At 41.5% G+C, this 26223-nt stretch overlaps 1 protein-coding gene across 1 annotated transcript in view; it reads right to left on the bottom strand.

Moving 5' to 3' along the window:
- Positions 1-201: 201 nt before the first annotated feature.
- PARP4 (poly(ADP-ribose) polymerase family member 4) overlaps positions 202-26223 on the bottom strand; it is a 98392-nt gene continuing 72370 nt past the window's right edge. The window contains exons 31-34 of the mRNA XM_030813233.1: positions 20058-21128; positions 17057-17156; positions 5690-5822; positions 202-589 (exon numbers count right to left, since the gene is read on the bottom strand). Coding sequence (XP_030669093.1) covers positions 394-589; positions 5690-5822; positions 17057-17156; positions 20058-21128 — 1500 coding nt within the window. The 3' untranslated portion in view covers positions 202-393. The remainder of the gene's footprint in view (positions 590-5689; positions 5823-17056; positions 17157-20057; positions 21129-26223) is intronic.

Here is a 26223-nt window from a genome sequence, read left to right as displayed (position 1 = left end):
GTGCCTATAATCCCAGCTACTCGGGAGGCTGAGGCAGAATTGCTTGCACCCAGGAGGCGGAGGTTGCAGTGAGCTGAGATCACATCATTGCACTCCAGTCTGGGCAACAAGAGCAAAACTTTGTCTCAAAAAATAAAAAAAAAAAAATACATAAAAAAATAAAGCAACAACAACAAAAAAACAATGAGACACAAAACTGAAATATTTAAAGTTTCATTTTATTTTTGCTTGTTAGTTGATTAAAGTAATTCCGCTTCCACTTACTTTATTTTTAAAGACAGTAATTGCTACACTGAATAAAACCTTAATCCAGTTTCATTATAAGTATCTATTACATTTGATTATTTTCTACATAGAAGCATGCAAAAAGTTTAAAATTCAGTTCCATTTGACTTAGCCTTGACTGTAATGGAGGACTCTATGAAGAGGGGACACAGTGTTTATGGGCTGGAGTCCCAGCAACTGCTTGGTGGCAGAGTCCCAGTCTTTCCCCAGTTCAAGCCGTGGGCAGATAGATGGGTACTGTCCTTCAGTTCTTCTTACCCATTCACTTGCTTGCTTTATTGCCTCAAAAGCCCAGGGAATATTCCTAGATTTAAAAAAAAATGTTTCAGATTTCAGAATATAACATGTGAAATGTAATGTGGTACTAAACCTATCACATTATATCAGACAAAACTTACTCCCATCACATTATATCTGCCAAAAATTAAGATATTTAATAAAAGCAGTTTTCCTTGACATCTTATAGAAGTTCTTCTAGCCATCTGACCTTGAGCTTATGCACTGCATTGTCAAATGTCCTGTGCCCACCACTTCCTGGCTTCCACGTGCCTCCAGGCATCCCTGCTGCCTACAGGACAGCTCAAGTTCCAGCCTCTCTACAGTTGTTTATGGTTGTCCCCTTTCCATGCTTCTCAATCTAAATCCTATCCATTCTTCACGCACAAACTCAAGTACTATTTCGCAAATGAGGCTTCTGTTTCTCTCTCTTTCCCACTGTACCAACTTGATTAGGTACCTTCAGAATATCTGAGAGTCCCCCATGAAACTGGCATATGTTCAGCTGTGTCACATAAACCAGGAACAACTTGGTAGAATAAGCATATCGAGTCAAGTCTGTGTCCACTAAATGGTGTTAAATATTTGAGACTGTTGAATATTCAAGTCTATTCAACACTCAGAAAAATTCTGAGGTTGTTCATTAATATTAATTAGCTACTTCCTCATGTGTTCTGTCATCTGCTAGTACTTCTTAGTGAACAAGTAGCAACATACACCAAAGTTCTTCAGAAAATTCTATGGGGAAACTTAGTATTTTGACAATTCTCTCCCTGTTCCTGATTTTTCCCTGTGAACTGGGAAAGGGCCGTCAGTATAGCGTGGTGGTGAAGAGCTGGGTTTGAGTCCTGACTCTGCGATCACATGATATTGGCCATGTGATACTGTGTGGCTTTCATTCAACACTGGGAATCTCAGTTTCCTCAATTATGAGAATAACATGAGTTCCTGTGGGTTTGTGGTGGAAATCAACAAAGCTTATAAATTTAACATGCTTACTAGTCCCTGGTGCACAGTAGGCACTCAATAAATGTTCACTGAATGTCACGATAGAATGAACATACTAAATAAGAAGCATGCCCAAAGTGGTTAAAAGGCCAATGTTTCCTGGTAAATGTTCATCTACTGATAGTTACTAACTGCTGAAAACAACAAAACTGGCTTTGAATATTTTCACTGATTGAGCTGGCCTCCTTTAGTCCAGTGGCCTCTACACTTTTTGGTTCACATTCCACTAGTAAGAAAATCTTGTGCCTACACCCCCATGTAATGTGCTCTTGCATCAATGTTACGTACATCCTGAAATAGAAAATGTAGAACAAAGTTTCAAATATGCAATAAACAGGAAATAAAAAATATTTAATTTTTTTTTTTAGATGGAGTCTCACTGTGTCGCCAGGCTGGAGTGCACTGGCACAATCTCGGTTCTCTGACTCCTTGGTTCAAGCGATTCTCCTGCCTCAGCTTCCTGTGTAGCTGGGATTACAGGCACGTGCCACCACGCCCAGCTAATTTTTGTATTTTTAGTAGAGACGGGGTTTCACCATATTGGCCAGGATGGTCTCAATCTCTTGACCTCGTGATCTGCCTGCCTCAACCTCCCAAAGTGCTGGGATTACAGCTGTGAGTCACCGTGCCCGGCCTAAAACTGTTTGTCTTATGTACTAAAGTGTCAACAAACCATTTTGCTAGCACAGTAGCAGTAACGTAGTCAGAGCAATATGCTGGAATATACTTGATGAATTTTGAAAATCTTTACTTGGTGATATTACAGTTCAAAAGCAGGTTCAAAGTTTATACTTGTTCTAACAGCTATAATATTACTAATTAGGAACAATATAAATAGAATAAATGCCTCTTTGGATGTGCCTATTAAGTCAAATACTAATTTTTTAGTCCCATCTCCTAGCTGTTCAAAGTGTTTTTTCTTTGATATTTATTTAATTAATCCTCTTGGCAAGTGACACTGGTTTATTTTAAAATAAAATACAAAAAATAAGCTAGTGCAGTGGCTCACTCCTGTAATCCCAGAACTTTGAGAGGCCAATGCAGGCAGATCACTTGAGACCAGAGTTTGAGACCAGCCTGGCCAACATGGCGAAACCTCATCTCTACTACAAATATAAAAATTAGCTGGGCATGGTGGTGCACACCTGTAATCCCAGCTACTCAGGAGGCTGAGGCATGAGAATTGTTTGAACCTGGGAGGTGGAGATTGCAGTGAGCCAACATCGTGCCACTGCACGCCAGCCTGGGTGACAGAAAAAGACCTGGCCTCAAAAACTAAATAAATAAAAACAAAAAAAAAGGAAAACTCCCAAAATAGAAAAATAAATAAATTCTCATCTTTCTTGGCAAACTAATGAGAAGGTATTGCTTTTTAAAAAATGGAAGTATAAATTATATATAGTAAATAATGATTTTCCTTTTTTTTCAGACAGGGTCTCACTTTGTTGCCCAGGCTGGAGTGCAGTGGCACCATCACAACTCACTGCAGCCTCAACCTCCTGGGCTCGAGCAATCCCCCCAATCTCAGCTTCCTGAATAGTCACACACTGCCACACTTGGGTAATTTTTAATTTTTTGTAGAGACAGGGTCTTGCTATGTGGTCAAGGCTGGTCTTGAACTCCTGGATGCAATCCTCCTGCCTTGGCCTCCCAAAGTGCTGGGATTACAGGTGTGAGACACTGTGCCCAGCAATGCCTGGGTAATTACAAAAAGTTTTTCATAGAGATGGCAGTCTCATTGGTTACCCAGGCTGGTCTTAAACTCCTGGGCTTGATCTTGGTGGGCTCAAGTGATCCTCCCGTCTCAGCCTCCTAAAGTGCTTGGATTATAGGCATGAGCCAATTTGCCTAGCCCAGAACTTCCTGAACACCTGTTTTGTGTTTGAGAACTTTTTCTTAATCATGACGCTTAAAAAATAGTTATCAATATTTCTTTAATATCACAAAATATCCAGGTAGTGTTTAATTTTCCCTGTCTCATTTTTTAAAATGCAGTGGGTTTTGTTCTTATCAGGATCTAAACAAGGTCTACCCTTGCTTTTGGCTGACATGTCTCTAAAGGTTTATTTACAGGTTCTGCTCCTCAACCTTTTTTTTCTGTTGCCATTTATTTTTCTCTTGCCATTTATTTCCCCACACTCCAGACTTTGCTGACTGCATTTCCATGGTGTCAAGTAACATGTTCCTCTATTCTCTGATCTAATTCAAGTTTAGAAATCAAGGGGTTTCGTTTAACTTCTTTGATTTTACACATATTAGTTTCTAAAAATATTAATATCTATCTTCCAAAATAACAAATCAAAAGTATTAACACCATGACTACTCCCAGTGAGATTTCTTTGTAATATTTTTTAATCCTTAGAGATATAGTCAAATTATGTACTTTTTTTTTTTTTTTTTTTTTGAGATGGAGTCTCGCTCTGTCGCCCAGGCTGGAGTGCAGTGGCACGATCTCGACTCACTGCAAGCTCCGCCTCCTGGGTTCATGCCATTCTCCTGCCTCAGCCTCCCAAGTAGCTGGGACTACAGGCGCCCACCATCACGCCCGGCTAATTTTTTTTTTTTATATATATTTTTAGTAGAGATGGGGTTTCACCATGTTAGCCAAGATGGTCTCGATCTCCTGACCTCGTGATCCGCCCGCCCCGGCCTCCCAAAGTGTTGGGATTACAGGCGTAAGCCACCGCGCCCGGCCAGTACTATGTTTTAAAGTCACCTTAAATTAATTCCCAGGATGGGCACAGTGGTTCATGTCTGTAATCCCAGCACTTCAGGAGGCTGAGGCAGGAGGATTGCTTGAGGTCAGGAGTTCCAGACCAGCCTAGGTAACATGGCAAAGCCCTATCTTTACAAAAAATACAAAAATTAGCAGGGCATGGTGGTGCACACCTGTAGTCCCAGTTACTCAGGAGGCTGAGGTGGGAGGATGGCTTGAGCCCAGGAGGCAGAGGTTGCAGTGAGCTGAGATTGCACCACTGCACTCCAGCCTGGGCGATAGAGCCAGACTTTGTCTCAATAAATAAATAAATAAATATCAATCTTATCCATTATTATGTAAAATATTTACACAGTTCCAAAGTCAAAACTGCAAAACAAAGCACACTAGGAGAAACCTAGCTTCTATCCTTGTCCCCTCTATCAAATCCCTGTAGCAATAATATTTTTATTAGTTTTCCCCTTATCTTGCCTTTAAAAGAACATAAGCCAATTACACGTGTGTGTATAGGTGTATGCGTGTGTGTGTGTGTGTGTGTGTGTAAATGTCTCAGAGGGATCCTACTCTGGTCTTGACCCTCTTGCCATGGGGTGGGGGGTCTGTAGGGACTAGAGAATATGCCCACCCCAGAGCCCATATCTTCCTTTTTAGACCCTGCAACTCCAGCGTCCCTGACCACATGGCCCTGAGTCCACTTCCAGGGTCTTCCCTGGGTCTGTCATCCTGAGTTTGAACAGTGCTGCCATCTCACTGGTGCTGCAAGGTGGCTGGGGTGAGGGGGCACTGGCATGGGGTCTGGATGGCATTTTGATGGGTGGGGTGGGGTATTCATGTGTGCAGGCAAGCCCTCTTAGGGTGCTAGGGGTCAGCCAAGGGCTGAATTTGAACCTGGCCTTCCAGGTGGTTATGAAGTTGTATTTGCCAAGGGAGGAGATTAGAACACATTTAATCTAAAAGTTTGCTAGTTTGATTTATAACTTTTAAATACTTGTTATAAACTATAAAGTTATAAACTTTAAATACTTGTATGGTATTCTTGTCCCAGGCCCTGCCATTGTTGGGAACAGGGCTGGGCCCAACAGTCACATTGTGGGTCTTCTGGAGGCACCCAGGATCAGCACACTGCAGTGAAGAGTACACATCCAGAGCCAGAAGCACCAGGCTCCAGAGGGAGCTGCACTGAAACTCTTTGAGCCCGTTTCCTGTGCAGCCCAAGACACAAATACCACATCAGCCCTGCCCACCACAGGAGACTGTGGGCAAGCTGTCACCTGCAAACAAATTCTCTTGCTACATACTTATAAAGTAGTCTACACATGTAAGATAATTCCCTATAGCTGTTTCTAAGGTTTATTAAATAGTTGAAAATATAAATAAGTTGCATAATACTATAGTTAAAGCCACCTGGAAATAGAAGAGTCATCCATTTTCATCAGTGATTTGAACACTATTCCCTCTTTTTCCAACCTGGTGCGAATAAACTGTAGTACCAGCATTGTGGCAATTAGGTCCAGGAGACGTTCTCTTCCTTTTACACCTAAAAGGAAAAAAATTCCGTTAAGTCTGTTGGAAACTCTGCATCTCAAACTGTGCCTGTTTATAAAATTCTCATTAAAGAATTACAATACGCCATCCTGGCTAACACGATGAAACTCCATCTCTGCAAAAAAAAAAAATACAAAAAATTAGCCGGGCATGGTGGTGGGCACCTGTAGTCCCAGCTACTTGGGAGGCTAAGGCAGGAGAATGGCGTGAACCCGGGAGGCGGCACTTGCAGTGAGCCAAGATCGCTCCACTGCACTCCAGCCTGGGCGACAAAGTGAGACTCTGTCTCAAAAAAAAAAAAAAAAGAATTATAATTCGGTTAAATCACAGTACATGAGCAGATCGTGAAACTCTCTAATACTTTTCAAGGTCCTTAAATGGCTTGCTATTTAAATAAAAAATGAGGACGGTTGGACCCGTGTGCCTATGATATTATCCTGATGGTTGTCAGGAAACTGAACTGTATCCAGAGTGCCCCTTACTTGCCATCTTCAATAACCAAAGAGCCATGAAGTTCACTGAAAGAAATCCAGTTTTTAGGCTCCTGTTACAAATAGCTTAGAAGAGTAAACCTAAATATTCAACAGATAAACAACAGATATGACCAGTTACACTGGTGTATCAAATTATTTCTAGTGGTTAGTACCTATAGGTATCAAGATATTTTACGATATTATGAAATATCAAAATTGAAAAATGAATGTTTACATTTGTTGAACTCAGAATTAACAACCCATTTTCATTTTAAAAATGCAAGCTTCATTTTTTTTTTTTTTTTTTTTTTTTTTTTTTTTTTTGGAGAGACAGGGGCTCACTCTGTCATGCTGGAGTGCAGTGGGTGTGATCAGAGCTCACTGTAGCCCCCAACTTCTGGACTCAAGTGATCCTCCTACTTTGGCCTCCCAAAGTGTTGAGATTATAGGCATGAGCCACGACACACAGCCAAAAAATGGTTTTAGGGAAGAAAAGAAAAACCCAAATCTTTGTCTCAAAATTAAGAATATACAATTGGGGGATGGAGCCAAGATGGCCAAATAGGAACAGCTCCAGTCTACAGTCCCCAGTGTAAGCAATGCAGAAGATGGGTGATTCTGCATTTCTATCTGAGGTACCGGGTTCATCTCACTAGGGAGTGCCAGACAGTGGGCGCAGAACATGGGGTGAAGCGCGCTGTGCGTGAGCTGAAGCAGGGAGAGGCATTGCCTCACTCGGGAAGCGCAAGGGGTCAGGGAGTTCCCTTTCCTAGTCAAAGAAAGGGGTGACAGACGGCACCTGGAAAATCGGGTCACTCCCACCCTAATACTGCACTTTTCTGATGGGCTTAAAAAACGGCACACCAGGAGATTATATCCGGCATCTGGCTCAGAGGGTCCTACGCCCACAGAGTCTCTCTGATTGCTAGCACAACAGTCTGAGATTAAACTGCAAGGCGGCAGCCAGGCTGGGGGAGGGGCGCCCACCATGGCCCAGGCTTGATTAGGTAAACAAAGCAGCCCGGAAGCTCGAACTGGGTGGAGCCCACCACAGCTCAAGGAGGCCTGCCTGCCTCTGTAGGCTCCACCTCTAGGGGCAGGGCACAGACAAACAGAAAGCAGTAACCTCTGCAGACTTAAATGTCCCTGTCTGACAGCTTTGAAGAGAGTAGTGGTTCTCCCAGCACGCAGCTGGAGATCTGAGAACGGGCAGACTAGACCGCCTCCTCAAGTGGGTCCCTGACCCCCGAGCAGCCTAACGGGGAAGCACCCCCCAGTAGGGACAGACTGACACCTCACACGGCCAGGTACTCCTCTGAGACAAAACTCCCAGAGGAACGATCAGGCAGCAGCATTCGTGGTTCACAAAAATCCGCTGTTCTGCAGCCACTGCTGCTGACACCCAGGCAAACAGGGTCTGGAGTGGACCTCCAGCAAACCCCAATAGACCTGCAACTGAGGGTCCTGTCTGTTAGAAGGAAAACTAACAAACAGAAAAGACATCCACACCAAAAACCCATCTGTACATCACCATCATCAAAGACCAAAAGTAGATAAAACCACAAAGATGGGGAAAAAACAGAGCAGAAAAACTGGAAACTCTAAAAAGCAGAGCGCCTCTCCTCCTCCAAAGGAATGCAGTTCCTCACCAGCAATGGAACAAAGCTGGACAGAGAATGACTTCGACGAGCTGAGAGAAGAAGGCTTCAGACGATCAAACTACTCCGAGCTACAGGAGGAAATTCAAGCCAAAGGCAAAAAAGTTAAAAACTTTGAAAAAGAATTAGACGAATGTATAACTAGAATAACCAATACAGAGAAGTGCTTAAAGGAGCTGATGGAGCTGAAAGCCAAGGCTCGAGAACTATGTGAAGAATGCAGAAGCCTCAGGAGCCGATGCGATCAACTGGAAGAAAGGGTATCAGCGATGGAAGACGAAATGAATGAAATGCAGCGAGAAGGAAGTCTAGAGAAAAAAGAATAAAAAGAACTGAACAAAGCCTCCAAGAAATATGGGACTATGTGAAAAGACCAAATCTACGTCTGATTGGTGTATCTGAAAGTGACAGGGAGAATGGAACCAAGTTGGAAAACACTCTGCAGGATATTATCCAGGAGAACTTCCCCAATCTAGCAAGGCAGGCCAACATTCAGATTCGGGAAATACAGAGAATGCCACAAAGATACTCCTCGAGAAGAGCAAGTCCAAGACACATAATTGTCAGATTCACCAAAGTTGAAATGAAGGAAAAAATGTTAAGAGCAGCCAGAGAGAAAGGTCGGGTTACCCACAAAGGGAAGCCCATCAGACTAACAGCTAATCTCTCGGCAGAAACTCTACAAGCCAGAAGAGAGTGGGGGCCAATATTCAACATTCTTAAAGAAAAGAATTTTCTACCCAGAATTTCACATCCAGCCAAACTAAGCTTCAGAAGTGAAGGAGAAATAAAATACTTTACAGACAAGTAAATGCTGAGAGATTTTGTCACCACCAGGCCTGCCCTAAAAGAGCTCCTGAAGGAAGCACTAAACATGGAAAGGAAAAACTGGTACCAGCCATGGCAAAATCATGCCAAATTGTAAAGACCATCAAGGCTAGGAAGAAACTGCATCAACTAATGAGCAAAATAACCAGCTAACATCATAATGACAGGATCAAATTCACATGTTGCAATATTAACTTTAAATGTAAATGGACTAAATGCTCCAATTAAAAGACACAGACTAGCAAATTGGATAAAGAGTCAAGACTCATCAGTGTGCTGTATTCAGGAAACCCATCTCACGTGCAGAGACACACATAGGCTCAAAATAAAGGGATGGAGGAAGATCTACCAAGCAAACGGAAAACAAAGGCAGGGGTTGCAATCCTAGTCTCTGATAAAACAGACTTTAAACCAACAAAGATCAAAAGAGACAAAGAAGGCCATTACATAATGGTAAAGGGATCAATCCAACAAGGAGAGCTAACTATCCTAAATATATATGCGTCCAATACAGGAGCACCCAGATTCACAAAGCAAGTCCTGAGTGACCTACAAAGAGACTTAGACTCCCGCACAATAATAATGGGAGATTTTAACACGCCACTGTCAACATTAGACAGATCAACGAGACAGAAACTTAACAAGGATACCCAGGAATTGAACTCAGCTCTGCACCAAGCGGACCTAATAGACATCCACAGAACTCTCCACCCCAAATCAACAGAATATACATTTTTTTCAGCACCACACCACATCTATTCCAAAATTGACCACATAGTTGGAAGTAAAGCTCTCCCCAGCAAATGTAAAAGAACAGAAATTGTAACAAACTGTCTCTCAGACCACAGTGCAATCAAACTAGAACTCAGGATTAAGAAACTCACTCAAAACCACTCAACTACATGGAAACTGAACAACCTGCTCCTGTATGACTATTGGGTACATAATGAAATGAAGGCAGAAATAAAGATGTTCTTTGAAACCAACAAGAACAAAGACACAACATACCAGAATCTCTGGGGCACATTCAAAGCAGTGTGTAGAGGGAAATTTATAGCACTAAATGCCCACAAGAGAAAGCAGGAAAGATCCAAAATTGACACCCTAACATCACAATTAAAAGAACTAGAAAAGCATGAGCAAATACATTCAAAAGCTAGCGGAAGGCAAGAAATAACTAAAATCAGAGCAGAACTGAAGGAAATAGAGACACAAAAAACCCTTCAAAAAATTAATGAATCCAGGAGCTGGTTTTTTGAAAAGATCAACTAAATTGATAGACTGCTAGCAAGACTAATAAAGAAAAGAGAGAAGAATCAAATAGATGCAATAAAAAATGATAAAGGGGATATCACCACTGATCCCAAAGAAATACAAACTACCATCAGAGAATACTACAAACACCCCTATGCAAATAAACTAGAAAATCTAGAAGAAATGGATAAATTCCTCAACATATACACTCTCCCAAGACTAAACCAGGAAGAAGTTGAATCTCTGAATAGACCAATAACAGGCTCTGAAATTACAGCAATAATCAATAGCTTACCAACCAAAAAGAGTCCAGGACCTGATGGATTCACAGCCGAATTCTACCAGAGGTACAAGGAGGAACTGGTACCATTCCTTCTGAAACTATTCCAATCAACAGAAAAAGAGGGAATCCTCCCTAAATAATTTTATAAGGCCAGCATCATCCTGATACCAAAGCCGGGCAGAGACACAACCAAAAAAGAGAATTTTAGACCAATATCCTTGATGAACATTGATGCAAAAATCCTCAATAAAATACTGGCAAACCGAATCCAGTAGCACATCAGAAAACTTATCCACCATGATCAAGTGGGCTTCATCCCTGGGATGCAAGGCTGGTTCAACATATGCAAATCAATAAATGTAATCCAGCATATAAACAGAACCAAAGACAAAAACCACATGATTATCTCAATAGATGCAGAAAAGACCTTTGACAAAATTCAACAACCTTCATGCTAAAAACTCTCAATAAATTAGGTATTGATGGGACGTATCTCAAAATAATAAGAGCTATCTATGACAGACCCACAGCCAATATCATACTGAATGGGCAAAAACTGGAAGCATTCCCTTTGAAAACTGGCACAAGACAGGGATGCCCTCTCTCACCACTCCTATTCAACATAGTGTTGGAAGTTCTGGCCAGGGCAATCAGGCAGGAGAAAGAAATAAAGGGTATTCAATTAGGAAAAGAGGAAGTCAAATTGTCCCTGTTTGCAGATGACATGATTGTATATCTAGAAAACCCCATTGTCTCAGCCCAAAATCTCCTTAAGCTGAGTAGCAACTTCAGCAAAGTCCCAGGATACAAAATCAATGTACAAAAATCACAAGCATTCTTATACACCAATAACAGACAAACAGAGAGCCAAATCATGAGTGAACTCCCATTCACAATTGCTTCAAAGAGAATAAAATACCTAGGAATCCAACTTACAAGGGATGTGAAGGACCTCTTCAAGGAGAACTACAAACCACTGCTCAATGAAATAAAAGAGGATACAAACAAATGGAAGAACATTCCATGATCATGGGTTGGAAGAATCAATATCATGAAAATGGCCATACTGCCCAAGGTAATTTATAGATTCAATGCCATCCCCATCAAGCTACCAATGACTTTCTTCACAGAATTGTAAGAATCTACTTTGAAGTTCACATGGAACCAAAAAAGAGCCTGCATCGCCAAGTCAATCCTAACCCAAAAGAACAAAGCTGGAGGCATCACACTACTTGACTTCAAACTATACTACAAGGCTACAGTAACCAAAACAGCATGGTACTGGTACCACAACAGAGACATAGATCAATGGAACAGAACAGAGCCCTCAGAAATAATGCCGCATATCTACAACTATCTGATCTTTGACAAACCTGACAAAAACAAGAAATGGGGAAAGGATTCCCTATTTAATAAATGGTGCTGGGAAAACTGGCTAGCCATATGTAGAAAGCTGAAACTGGATCCCTTCCTTACACCTTATACAAAAATTAATTCAAGATGGATTAAAGACTTACATGTTAGACCTAAAACCATAAAAACCCTAGAAGAAAACCTAGGCATTACCATTCAGGACATAGGCATGAGCAAGGACTTCATGTCTAAAACACCAAAAGCAATGGCAACAAAAGCCAAAATTGATGAATGAGATCTAATTAAACTAAAGAGCTTCTGCACAGCAAAAGAAACTACCATCAGAGTGAACAGGCAACCTACAAAATGGGAGAAAATTTTTTGCAACCTACTCTTCTGACAAAGGGCTAATATCCAGAATCTACAATGAACTCAAACAAATTTACAAGAAAAAAACAAACAATCCCATCAAAAAGTGGGCAAAGGACATGAACAGACACTTCTCAAAAGAAGACATTTATGCAGCCAAAAAACACATGCAAAAATGCTCACCATCACTGGCCATCAGAGAAATGCAAATCAAAACCACAATGAGATACCATCTCACACCAGTTAGAATGGCCATCATTAAAAAGTCAGGAAACAACAGGTGCTGGAGAGGATGTGGAGAAACAGGAACACTTTTACACTGTTGGTGGGACTGTAAACTAGTTCAACCACTGTGGAAGTCACTTTGGTGATTCCTCAGGGATCTAGAACTAGAAATACCATTTGATCCAGCCATCCCATTACTGGGTATATACCCAAAGGACTATAAATCATGCTGCTATAAAGACACATGCACACGTATGTTTATTGCGGCACTATTCACAATAGCAAAGACTTGGAACCAACCCAAATGTCCAACAACGATAGACTGGATTAAGAAAATGTGGCACATATACACCATGGAATACTATGCAGCCATAAAAAATGATGAGTTCATGTCCTTTGTAGGGACATGGATGAAACTGGAAATCATCATTCTCAGTAAACTATCACAAGGACAAAAAACCAAACATCGCATGTTCTCACTCATAGGTGGGAATTGAACAATGAGAACACATGGAGACAGGAAGGGGAACATCACACTCCGGGGACAGTTATGGGCTGGGGGCAGGGGGGAGGGATAGTATTAGGATATACACCTAATGCTAAATAACGAGTTACTGGGTGCAGCACACCAACATGGCACATGTATACATATGTAACAAACCTGCATGTTGTGCACATGTACCCTAAAACTTAAAGTACAATAAAAAAAAGAAGAAAAAATATACAATTGCTTTTTTTGAGTAAAGACAAAAGGACTTGGCATAGTATGCACACATCTGCATATACACCATTAATTTTATATCGTTGAGGTAGCCAAAACTGCTCATAAGTGGGCTTTTATTAAATAATATAATGTTCTTAATAGAGGAAAAAGGAATTGAATACATTTTTAAAAACAATAACAAAACCAATCCATTGTCCCACAAAAGAAAATCAATGGAGACAAAAGCAGTTTAATTTGCTGGATTCTTTTGTGGGTTATTTTTTATTATTTACAAAATGTTAGACTAATTTTTAAGCAACATTAATAATAAGCAACATACAACCCCAAGAATAATATAATAAATAATAAACTGATGAAATGCCTAATGTGCATCAGCATCATTTAAAAAACAAATTCAGCCGGGCGCGGTGGCTCACGCTTGTAATCCCAGCACTTTGGGAGGCCAAGGCGGGCGGATCACGAGGTCAGGAGATCGAGACCACGGTGAAACCCCGTCTCTACTAAAAAAATACAAAAAAATTAGCCAGGCGTGGTGGCGGGCACCTGTAGTCCCAGCTACTCAGAGAGGCTGAGGCAGGAGAATGGCGTGAACCCGGGAGGCGGAGCTTGCAGTGAGCCGAGATTGTGCCACTGCACTCCAGCCTGGGCGATAGAGCGAGACTCCGTCTCAAGAAAAAAAAAAAAAAAAAAAAAAACACAAATTCAGAAGGAGAGGGGATGATAGAAATGAAGAAGAGGATAAAAGACAAAGTTGGTTACAGAGATATAAAAACAAGTCAGAGAAAAAAGCTTGAGACTCTACGTAGAGGAAGAAAGGCAGAAAAGCACACACTTACAGAAAAATAACATGGATAATAAGGAGCAATACAGTGAAACACAGGAAAAGCCCATGGAAAAGGTACATTCGTGAAATCCCATCCCCTTGCATCTGTGACTCCAGTTTTCCTCTTGTTTCTCAGGCCGCTCCTTCTCAGCGTCTTTGCTGTTTCTTGTCCAGTCTGAACCCTAAACCCCGCTGTGTGGCAGGCTGGTCCTAGAACCTGCTCTGCTCAGACCACCTTCTTTCTTTGGGTGACCTCATCCAGAACCAGGCTTTAAATACTACTGACATTGAGAATTTTCCCAGTCTGTTCCAATTCTGACCTCTTCCCTGAGCTCCAGCCTCACATGACAATATATTTATCTTGAATTTTTATCTCACTTTGTCACCTGGGCTGGAGTGCAGTGGCACAATCACGGCTTACTGCAGCCTCAACATCCCAGGGCTCAGGTGATCCTCCCACTTCAGCCTCCTAAATAGCTGGGACCACAGGTACACGTCACCATGCCTGGCTAACTTTTGTAGAGATGGGGTTTCACCATGTTGGCCAGGCTGGTCTCGAAATCCTGAGCTCAAATGATCTGCCCCCTTTGGCCTCCCAAAGTGCAGGCATTACAGGTGTGAGCCACCATGCCCGGCTTGTCTTTGGTTTTCAACAGTTTGACTCTGGCCTATCTAAATGTGGTCATTTTTGTATTTATCATGTTTGGAGTTCTGCTGGGTTTCTTGGATCTGGAAGGTGCTGTCTTTGATCAATTTTACAAAAATGTTCAAATATTTTTCTGTCTACCCTTTCACCTTCTGAAACCCTAGTTACCCAAATGTTAAACCTTTTGATATCATTCCACAGTCTTGGCTCCTCTGTTCTTTTTTCATTCATTTTTTCCTTTCTATATTTCAGTTCAGATAAGTTTATTGAGTGCATTGTCAATTGAATTAAATGATTTTTTTCCTGTTCTGTCCATTCTGTTGTTAAGCTCATTCAATGACCTTTTCATTGCAGATACTATATTTTCCAGTTCTAGGATTTTCATTTGGTTCTTCTTTATAGTTTCCATCTATTTGTTGAGATTTTGCCATTTTTTCACCCATTCCATCCTTTTCTGGTAAGTCAATCCTTCACTGTATTTTTAATAGCAGTTTTAAAGTCTGTATCTGCTAATTCTAACAACTGGATCATCTGTGGGTCAACATTTATAGCCCATTTTCCCCTTGATCACAATCACATTGTCCTGCTTCTTCATATGTTATTAAATTTTCATTCCATACTGAACATTAAAAATGACACCTTGTAGAGACTCTCAGCTATGCTATCTTACTCTAAAGAGTGTTCAGTTTTGTTCTGGTGGGTCCTGTGTAGGCTTTGTTTTAGGCTTTATTAGGATGGGTCTATTTTGGTTTATCCCTTTGTCCTGGGGTATAGTCCTTGATCATGAGATATGATCCTTATGACCCTTTTATGGTTTCAATGGAAAGATATTTATAAAGTCTCTCTAATTTGGTGCCACTTGAACTCTAAACTCTGGCCAGTACTAGACAGCAGCTGAAATCTCTGCTTAGCTCTGTAGCTTCCCAGCTGTTGCTTTTTTCTGGATTCCTTGAGGTTGCACCTGTGTATGTATAGGTTAGGAGACAGCCAAGGATCTGAGCAGTATTTGGATGCAGATTTCAGAACTCCCTGCTCTATGGTTCCCTCCTTTATAGGATTTTAATACTTAACTTCCAGCCACTTTGGCAACCTTAAACTCCAACCCTACGTCCTCATCCCGTTAAGACTTTCTGTTTTAGTTCAAACCTCCCACTGTGTCTCATGAGCTGAGAAGTGCCTCTAGGTGACAAGCTGGAAACATGTGGAGCCCACCTAGTTGGCTTGCTTTCTTTCAAAGATCATGTTCACTCTAGTTTCTGCCTGTTTTTGATTATTCTCCTGGCCTTCAAAGAATGGTTTTAAATATTTTATTCAAAGTTAATAACTGTTATTGGCAGGAGAGTTAGTTAGATAGAGGCTCTTCTATTATTCCAGGAATAAACACTCACTCCTCACGTAAATTGTCATCACCCCTTTTCGGCCTCGTGCAGGTCAAACAGGCTATGCATTTGCCCACCCACCCAGCCTGGAATATGAAAACTCTGGCATTTTAGAGGTAATGGTGGGGCAGTAAGATGCTGCTGCGCTATCTATCCATGAATATTGGCTAGTTGTTTAATAATGTGTATTTTATTAAAAAAAAAAAAAATCTCCAGGCTGAATATGGTGGCTCATGCCTGTAATCCCAACACTTTGGGAGGCCAAGGTGGGCAGATTGCTTGAGCTCACAAGTTCAAGACCACACTGGACAACATGGCAAAACCCCATCTCTACCAAAAAATACAAAAATTAGTCAGGCATGGTGGTGGGTGTCTGTAGTCCCAGCTACTCAGGAGGCTTAGGTGGGAGGATCCCTTGAGCCTGGGAGGTGGAAGTTGCAGTCAGCCGAGATAGTACCACTGCACTCCAGCCTGGGCAATGGAGCCAGACCTTGTCTCAAAACAAACAGCTCCTGTCCTAGGGCTAGCATTTGACCTTCAAACCACTTGCTGGGTCAAGGATGCTCAGGACTTCCTCACCTATCCCCTTGTTGTCATGATAGGAAACAGATCCAGAGGTTGAACAACTGCCTCTGGCAGAGGCTGGCTAGATGCTCATCAGAGCTGTTTTCTCCTCCTGGACACGCAGCTTAACAGTACATTTCTCAGGCCTTCATACATGGATGGGGCTATGTGACTAGTGTTCTTCCTCTTGTCTAGCAGGGGGATGATGCCAGGGTAATCTTTGTTCTTCTCTCTTACCAGGATAATTTTAAAGACATATATTGAAGATGGTGGAGCCATAATATGGAAGGAGTCAAGGTCTCTAAATGACCATGTAAGTGGAACTTTCTTCTTGACCAATATTTGACTGTGATATGGACAAAAAAGTAATCTTTGATTACCATGTTAAGCTTCTGAGATTTTTTTTTACAGCAGTTGGTGCTATTTATGCTAATAAATTTGCTCAGATAATACCCTAATTAGTGGCAAAAATATGACTAGAAACCCATCTCCCATTTCCTTTGATGGTTAAATATAATTCTATTCAAATATAACTTTCATAATTATTACATTAATACACTAGCTTACAAAACAGTTTATAACAATTAGGAGCATGCTTATTAATGAATGAAAACAATGACTTAATAAATGGAAACATGGTGACTTACCTAGAGATTGAATGCCTTTTTGTTTAAGAAAGCTGTGCAAACCATTTGTATTAAGATTTAATATAAGTCCCAGTTCTGGTGTAAGTTTCCAGAAGCCATCCTACAAAATTAAGGAAACAAATATAAGTTATGTTATTCACATTTGATCACGTAAGAAGTTATGTAGTGGGGGAAGGAAAGGGGCAAGGGTTGAAAAACGTATGTTCACTACTTGGGCAACAAGATAATTAGAAGCCCAAACCTCAGCACCACACAGTATGCCCATGTAATAAACCTGTACATGTACCTCTGCATCTAAAATAAAATTTTAACAAGTTAAATGAAAAAAAGTTATGTGATAAATGTTTCCATTTATTTCAGTTAAGTAAGGCATTTCTAATATTTTTATTACTGTAAAATAAAGTTCTTCATATACTAGTGACATAGTATTGTTTGGAACCTCATAAATGCTATGAACACTACATATCTGGTGGCATTTATAAAAAGTGTGGAAAGAGGCTCATGTGTAGAGATTTTTTAATTTTTATTTTAGTAGAGACGGGGTTTCACCATGTCAGCCAGAGTGGTCTCGATCTCCTGACCTCATGATCCGCCCGCCTTGGCCTCCCAAAGTGCTGGGATTACAGGCGTGAGCCACCGTACCCGGCTGAGATTTTTTTAAATGGTACTTTTTTCCTCCTAGCAATGCTTTATTTCATTTTTTATTGATACATAATACTTGTATGTATTTTGACATACACATGATATTTTGATACATGCAGAGAATGTAAATAATCAGGTCAGGGTATTTAGGATCTCCATCAGCTTGAACATTTATCATGTCTTTGTACTGGCAGCATTTCAAATAGTTTCTTCTAGCTATTTTGACATACACAATGTATTGTTAACTATAGTCACCCTACTGGGTTGTCAACTGGCAATGAGCATTGAACCAGTATTTCTCAAACTTTTAAAGTATATGTCATGCATGATTCCCTCTTTAAAAAAACCCCACTTTATTGAAATATGATTGACATACAAAAAGTCACCAATATTTAATGTATACAACTTGATGTGTTTGGAGATAAATATACACCCATGAAACCATCAAACCATCACTTATCAGTGCCATGAACTTAGCCACCACTTCCAGAACTTTTCTTCCACCCCTTTTGTTTTGTTTTGTTCCCTTTTGTGGAAAGAGTACTTAACATAAAATAGACCTCTTAGCAAATGCTTAAGTATACCATATCGGATTGTCAATCATAGGCCCTGTATTGTACAGTAGATCTCCAGCATGATTCCTTTGGTTTAACATAAAAATGTACCCTGATGTATTCTGAAACATGAAAATGACAGTTTTTTCTAAGCATAAAATTGTTATATTAAACATGCACTTTAAAACTACCTTCCCTGCACCCCGCCAACATCTGCCTGCCCCATCACATGCATAAGTGAGTGTGCTAAGCCTGAACTTGGGGATATTAACTTCAAAGGAGACAGAATCCAGGCCCTAGAGAAACTAACACAGGGAGCAGAAAGCAGGGTGTGGCCCTAGGCAGGTGCACAGGTTGAAGAATCTATGGCAATACCTTGAAAAATGACAGCAGTGATAATATGTACCAATCCATACAGAACTGGTACCAGGTGCTGTTCTTTGATATGTTTAGCCACTTCCTGTGGAGTACTATTGTTGGGAAAAAGCTGAGTGTTGGGAGGGAAACTGAGGCAGGGCTTGCGTAATGTCCTCTGGAATGTGTCTAGACTTGCTGGCTCCTTGCTTCTAAAGCCTTCCTAGGCTCCTGTTCCCATTATCTCAAGTAGCAGAATATGTTCCATATAAATGCTAAACCATCACAGCTGTAAATCATGTGCTTAATGCAACGTGTCCTTTTGACCTCCACATTCTCACCATCTGTTTCTTTGTTAGATTACCAATAAATACCGTGGGCTCCCAGAGTTCGGGGCCTTCGCAGCCTCCATGATAGTGATGGCACACTGGTGTCCCACCTTTCTCTCTCAAACTGTCTTTTTCTCAATCCTTTGACTCCACTGGACTTTGTCACCCCCACGACCTGGTGTTGGGTCTGATCACCCCAACAGTGATCACACCCACACTGCAGATGAGAACATGGAGGCACAGAAAGGTGAAGCAATTTGTCTAAAGTCTCACAGCTAACAAGCAGCAGAGCCAGGAGTGGCCGTGGGAGCCACACTCTTGACCATCTGCAGTATGCTCCTGGCAGGCTTTTGCGTGCACTGTCTCAAGTAGGGAAACTGGGCAGCTGTGATTATCCTGTTTAAACCTCAAACCCACTCTGTGAAGTGGACACTATCATTATCTCCACTATATGGATGAGGAAACTGAGGCTCAGACAGGTTACCTGACTTCCCCAATCACAAAGTGGGCTGGGACTCACGCTTACTTTTATGCTACGTCAAGGCCTTTCCATTTCACTAAACTACATCAAAACAAGTAATTGCAGATGCAGGACTGGGTCTTAGTACCAGCGTAGGGGCCAAATCTACAGGGTGTTTATCAGCTTAACAAATGGAGTGATAAGCTCTAACACAATACACATGTTGAATAATATCTGTATTCCCATGATCTATGTTAGAGTATATGTACAAGTGCTTGTGCTCTACTTCACAGTGGGAAATTTATGTGGATTACAATCCATTAGTTCTAGAATCTAGGAAATTAAGATCTCTCCCCATCATCTGTTCGAGGATGTTCATTTTCATGTGAGGAATAGTAACATTCACCAGCATGAGGTTCTGGTCTAATGTTTGTAGAGAAACACCAGCCAGCATCAAGCACACTGTTTCGTTCAGCTGTCTGTTTTGTTTTGTAGCAAGAGTTCCTCAATGAAGGAAGCAGTATGATTTACACCCCAGTGCACAACCCCTTCCTTCACTACAGACTGACGATAGACAGTCCCTTGACCAGCTGCTTTGAGGAGCCCCATTCTAAACTATGAAGCCAGCTAACCACAGATTTAAGGAGAAATAAGACACATACCTCTGTCTGTAGACTGAAGAGTTCTGTCCAAGGCACAGCATCCTGCCAGTGCTGTGTGCACACTATTTCATCCTCCTCTATTACTTCCAGAAAGCGCAGGATACTGTCATCTTTTGTATCATATTTTATTTGTAAAAAGCAGCTGTCTTGAAGTACTTCTGATAGCTCATCACTTTCTGTTTCAGAACAACTTTGAAAACCGAAGTCAGGACATTGACTTCCTTCGAGACTGCCTACTGATTCTTCTAGAAGACAGAGATCTACTGGGGTAGTCTGGGACTGACTGTAAAGAGGCTCAGGTAAGGCAGAGGCTATTGGCAGCCCAAGGTTGACAGTCAAAGAGGCTGTGGAAGGTTGAAAATGAAAAGGAGAGGAAGCAGAGGGATGATAAGACCCAAAACCTCTGATGGGATCAGGGTCTGTAGGAAGAGAGAAATGAAGCTGGGGAGAATCCAGCTCAGGGAAGGTGCCAGCAGAAGGCCTGGTCGTACGGCCTCCAGGAGGTTGCAGTGGAGCAGACCGTGCAGAGCTTAATGAGCTCCCTGAAAAAACACCACCACAACAGGGTGGAAAAGGTAGGTTCTGGGGAGGTCCTGTGGGATAAGACGCCAACTGTGGGATCCAGTCAGCACAACTGCCAGGCGCAGGGCCTTGGCTGAATTGAGATGCATCAAACTGTCTGGGAGGAGCAGCTGAACCAAAACTAGCTATCTGACCATATGAGGCAAAAGGCAAGGAAACAGGACCGTGAGCGCGGGCAGTCGGGGGAAGACAGGCACCAGCGGCCGGAGGCAAAATAGGAAAAAAGCTAGAAGTAGATGTTTTCTGTGGACTGACTTTCTTAAACAGTGATTCAGTTGCTGTTGGTTTACATGACTCTGTCCAACTTAAATCCAATAGCTTTTCCACACCTCCACGTTCCAAATTTGATGTGAAAGCTGGTAGTACACCTAAGCCATCCTCTTCAAAATCTTCAGAAACTTCTGGCTGAGATAATTTCTTTTTTCTTTTAGCCCTAAGTTTTGGTTTGGATGAACGTAATTCTTGCCACTCAGAGGATGCTAAAAGAGGCTGCCCAGAAGAGAGAATTATTAACGTAAGGGGAAAACACAGAATAAAAAGAACAATCAAGCAAACATTCTTCCTAGCACTTGACTTCCCACCCATCAGACAGTTGCTCATCCACAATTAGGATCATCAATGTGAGCTGGGATGTTGAAAATAACACCACTGCTGGTCGCGGCGGCTCACGCCTGTAATCTCAGCACTTTGGGAGGCCAAGGAGGAAGGATCGCCTGAGGCTAGGAGTTTGAGAACAGCTTAGGCAACATACCGAGGCTCCATCTTTACAAAAAATAAAAAATTAGCCAGGTGTAGTGGCTCATGACTGTAGTCCCAGCCACTTGGGAGGCTGAGGCAGGAGGAGTGCTTGAGCCTGAGAGGCTGAGGCAGCTATGAGAACAGATTTGCACTACTGCTCTCCAGCCTGCGTGAGAGGGCAATATTCTGTCTCAAAAAAAAGAAAAGAAAAGAACACCACCAGAGACATTCAAGATCATTTCAGTACAAGGCCCTCACTTTCTAGACATGGAAGCTGAGACCTGGAGAGAATATCAGCAATCAGTATACTGAAAGACCTTCTCTCTTAGTTCTTAGAATTGCGGAATTTTAAACACCCCTCATTTTACACATGAGGGAACTGAGGAGCACAGAAGTGACTTGCCCAAGATTTTACAATGAGCAGTATCACAGTGTGTACTTAGGCCTAAAATAAGACAGTCATTTGAAGTAAATTATTGCAGTTTTTATACTGTTTTACAGCAATATTAAGAAAATGAGACCAAAATGGAAAAACAGTCTCAAAAGCTTTATTTATTTTTACTTATTCATTTTTTGAGACAGGGTCTTGCTCTGTTGCCTGGAGCTGGAGTGCAATGGCACAATCACAACTCACTATAGCCTCGAACTCCTGGGCTCAAGCGATCCTCTCGCCTCAGCCTCCCCAGTAGCTGGGACTATGAGCATGTGATACCACACCCAGCTAATTTTTAAATTATTCTTTTGTAGAGATATGATCTCATTATGTTGACCAGACTGGTTTTGAACTCCTGGGCTCAAGTGATCCTCTCGGCTTGGCCCCTCAAAGTGCTAGGATTACAGGTTTGAGACACTGTGTCCAGCCAAAACCTTTAAAGTAATTAAATGAGCATATAATTATACTAGAATATGAACAATATGTATGTAAAACAAATTTTGAGGGATGCTATATTACTATTACTGTTTCAATCTAAATGTAAAGAGTGTTCCTTAAAAAGTTGCATGTATAAAATCCAGTTTTATATGGATGACAAGTCCTTGATATTTTTGAAATAATTAGCCTGTAATTTTACCTGTGAATATGAATGATTTAAAAAAGGAGTAGTCCTTTCCCAACTCAGTCAAATTTCAAGTATACACCTGAATAATTAATATTATAGAACATATGAAAAGACATATTTTAAAATAATGCTAACCAGAGGTTAAATTTTTAAAAATTAGAGAAGCAAACTGGAAAAGACCAATAGTGATGGACTAGAACTATTAGATATTAAAGTCTCCTATAAAGTTACAATAATTATAGTAGACCAATCAATGGAACAGAGTAGGTAAGTCCAGCAATAGCTCCTAAAACTGAGAATTACTAGATTATGAAGGTGGCATTTCAAGTCAGTAAGAGGAAAAGGAGGAGCCGTCTGGGAAAGAATAAAGTTGGTTCCATATCTCTTATCCTATGCTAGGATAAATTTCAATCAGATGAAAAATTGAATGTAAACATGAAAACATAAAACTATTTAAAAAATAAAGGGAAAAACTTTAAAAGTATAATCTCTGACTAGGAAAGGTATTTCTAAGCATGATGAAAAGCAAAACAACACTAAACAAAAAGAAGAAACACAAAGATTAAAAATTTGACTGCATTAAAAAATCTATATGACCAAAAGATAATAAGCAACATCAAAATAACACGTGGAATACCGGGAAACAAATTTTCATAACTCGTATCACGAAGGGCTAATTTCCTAACATAAAAAGTTTACCTAAGATAAATAAGAAAATGACTAAAATCTCAATAAAAAAGCTAAAAGACACGAACAGGTAACACACAGGAAGTGATACATAGGGCTGTAAGAATATAAAACATGCTCCTCTTCATTCATAAACAAAAACTTAAATGTCACCAATACATTTTTCACCTGTAAGATCTGCAAAGATCAAAAATTGATTAAGTCAGGTATTGTGGAGCATCCCAGCTACTCAGGAGGCTGAGGTGAGAGGATCACTGGAGGCCAGGAGTTCAAAGCTGTAGTGCTCTGTGATAGAGCCTGTGAATAGTCACAGCACCCCAGTCTGGGTGATAGAGTGAGACTCCATCTCAAAAAAAAAAAAAAAAAGAATCATACTGAGAAATATGGGTTATTTTTATTTTATAAAATTGCTTCTTGGATAGTATTTTTGTATTTTTTAGTAGAGACAAGGTTTCACCATGTTGGCCAGGCTGGTCTTGAATTCCTGACCTCGGGTGATCCACCCACCTTGGCCTCCCAAAGTGTGGGGATTACAGGTATGAGCCACCGTGCCTGGCCTCAGTATGATTCTTCTATTTGCCAAAATCACTCACTTGCTTCCTCTTTCCCTTCAAGTTCACAATTGCTTATTTTGCCTAACCGCACACCCACACCTTGATCATCTAAGGTGTGGCCCCCAACCTTTATGGCAGCAGGGACTGGTTTCATGGAAGGCAATTTTTCTATGGACAGGGATGGGGCAGATGGTTTTGGGATGAAAGTATTCCACATGTTCCATATGCACAGTTCACAACAGGGTTCGGGCTCCCATGAGAATCTACTGCTGCTGCTGTGACAGGAGGCGGAGCTCGGGCGGTAATGCTCGCTAACCGCCCCACACCTCCTGCTGTGCAGCCCAGTTCCTAACAGGCCAGGGACTGGGGGTTGGGGACCCCTGACTTAAGGAACAGCGTAGGCTCTGGACCCTCAGCTTCAGTGCTCTCAATTTCTTGCTAAGAGTTATAGCATTGAATTTTACAAATGATTTACTTTAAAAACTTGGATTAGGAGGTATGTTTTAAAAATCTCTGCCTCTCGTTTGTTCTCAATGTGCTTTCATGAGCCGGAGGGAACGAAGTGGATTTGGGGTTGGTGCGGAAGACACTGCACCTAAGCCCAGGGGTAGCTGCGGGAGGATGGGAGCACCCAGCACTGAGCGCTGTCCTTCCTGAGCGCGTCCCAGCAGAAAAGGCGTTGCGCTCCCTGGAGGGTCTCATTTCACAATGAAGATGTATCAAATAAGGAAATGCCCCAAGCTCCAGCGAGTCCGGAAGGACCAAACAGACCCGGATGTCCCGAGCTCTATTGTGGCTGGCTTCTGTTACTGAATTCAGTGGAATGACTCCATGCGGAATGCTGCAGGTGCCACATTTTGGTAAAACAGATACCGAGGGAGAGTAACAGAGGCTTGACATTTTTGCTAAATTAGATGGTCCGTTCAAACAAATTATTGCAGCTAACATAAATATAAACTTTCAGGTCATCAAGCTAATGGATAATATTTTTCATCTGATATGTTTGGATCTGGAAGTATTAAGATCCAACGTATTTGCAAATTTAGTATGAAATAATTTGTCATCACACTGTATTAAAACGTAAATTAATTTAGAACCAATTTTGAAAATAACCTCAAAAATTTCTATAAACAGGCCAGGCATGGTGGCTCACTCCTGTAATCCCAGCTACTTGGGAGTCTGAGGTAGGAGGATCTCTAGAGCCCAGGAGGTCGAGGCTGCGGTGAACTATGATGGTGTCACTGCACTCCAGCTTGGGCAACAGAGTGAGACCCTGTCTCAAAAAAAAAAAAAAAAAATCTAAAAACAACACATGTGCATTATGAGAAAATTAGAAAATACAAGTAGACACAAGTAGACAGACACAAAGAAGAAAATAAAAGCCATACAGAATATCTTATCTGATCTACGGCATATATCCCTCCAGACCTTTTCTGTGAACAAAATACTTACGTATGTGGCAGAGTGTAGGGGCGTATCTCTTATTTTTGTTAATTTAATTTGTATTGTGAGAAAAATGTATATAACAACGTTTGCTATGTGAGCCATTTTTAGAGGTTAGTGGCACGAAGTACATTCGCACTGTTGCGCAACCATGACCATCTCCATTTTCAGAGCTTCTTCTGGGTGTGCACTTTTGAAGCACATATAAGATAAGTATATATTTTCCAGGGCCCATTTTAACAGTAAGTCTCAAGGACAAACAGCTGATTCTTCATTGTACATCAGATTTTCTTTTTTTCCAAAACAATGCACTGCAAGGGCCCCTTGTTCAGTCACAGAGAGGCCACAGGTCACAGCCCCTCAGCTTGGCCCCTCGCTTTCCTTCAAGCAGCCCTGAGTCCCATTCTCTGGCTGACCTGGAAGTCCGGACCAGCGTGGGAGCCCACGATGTTGCCAACATCTGCCCTGCCTGTGGGTGAGCCTGCAGGGCCACCTGAGCCTGGCTGAATGCACCTCCTACTCCTCCTGACTCCCCAAACTCTTTGTTTGTGTTTGCTTAAAGTATTATTTTTCTTTCATGGGCAATCCATGCCCATGGTTCAAAATTCAAAATATACAAAAGGGTGCACTGTAAGAAAGTAAGGCTGGGGATGGTAGCTCACGCCTGAAATCCCAGCACTTTGGGAGGCCGAGGCGGGTGAATCAGGAGTTTGAGACTAGCCTGGCCAACATGGTGAAACCCCGTCTCTACTAAAAATACAAAAACTAGCTGAGTATGGTGGCGCGTACCTGTAATCTCAGCAACTCAGGAAACTGAGGCACGAGAATTGCTTGAACCCAGGAGGTGGAGGTTGCAGTGAATCGAGATCATGCCACTGCACTCAACCCTGGGCGACACAGCAAGACTTTATCTCAAAAAAAAAAAAAAAAAATTAAAATTAAAAAAAAAAAAAAAAGAAAGTAAGTATCCCTCCTAACCCAAGGCCTCTTGTCAGCTTTCTGCCCCATCTGTCTGGGCAACAGTGCCCGTTTCAGACACCTTTGCGAATTAATAACTACAGCTAATATTTATCAAATATCCAGGAGCTAGACGTGTTGGAATGG

The sequence above is a fragment of the Nomascus leucogenys genome, chromosome 5 (assembly GCF_006542625.1).
Source record: "Nomascus leucogenys isolate Asia chromosome 5, Asia_NLE_v1, whole genome shotgun sequence".
Taxonomy (NCBI): Eukaryota; Metazoa; Chordata; class Mammalia; order Primates; family Hylobatidae; genus Nomascus; species Nomascus leucogenys.
This window is presented reverse-complemented; position numbering and strand designations above follow the sequence as displayed.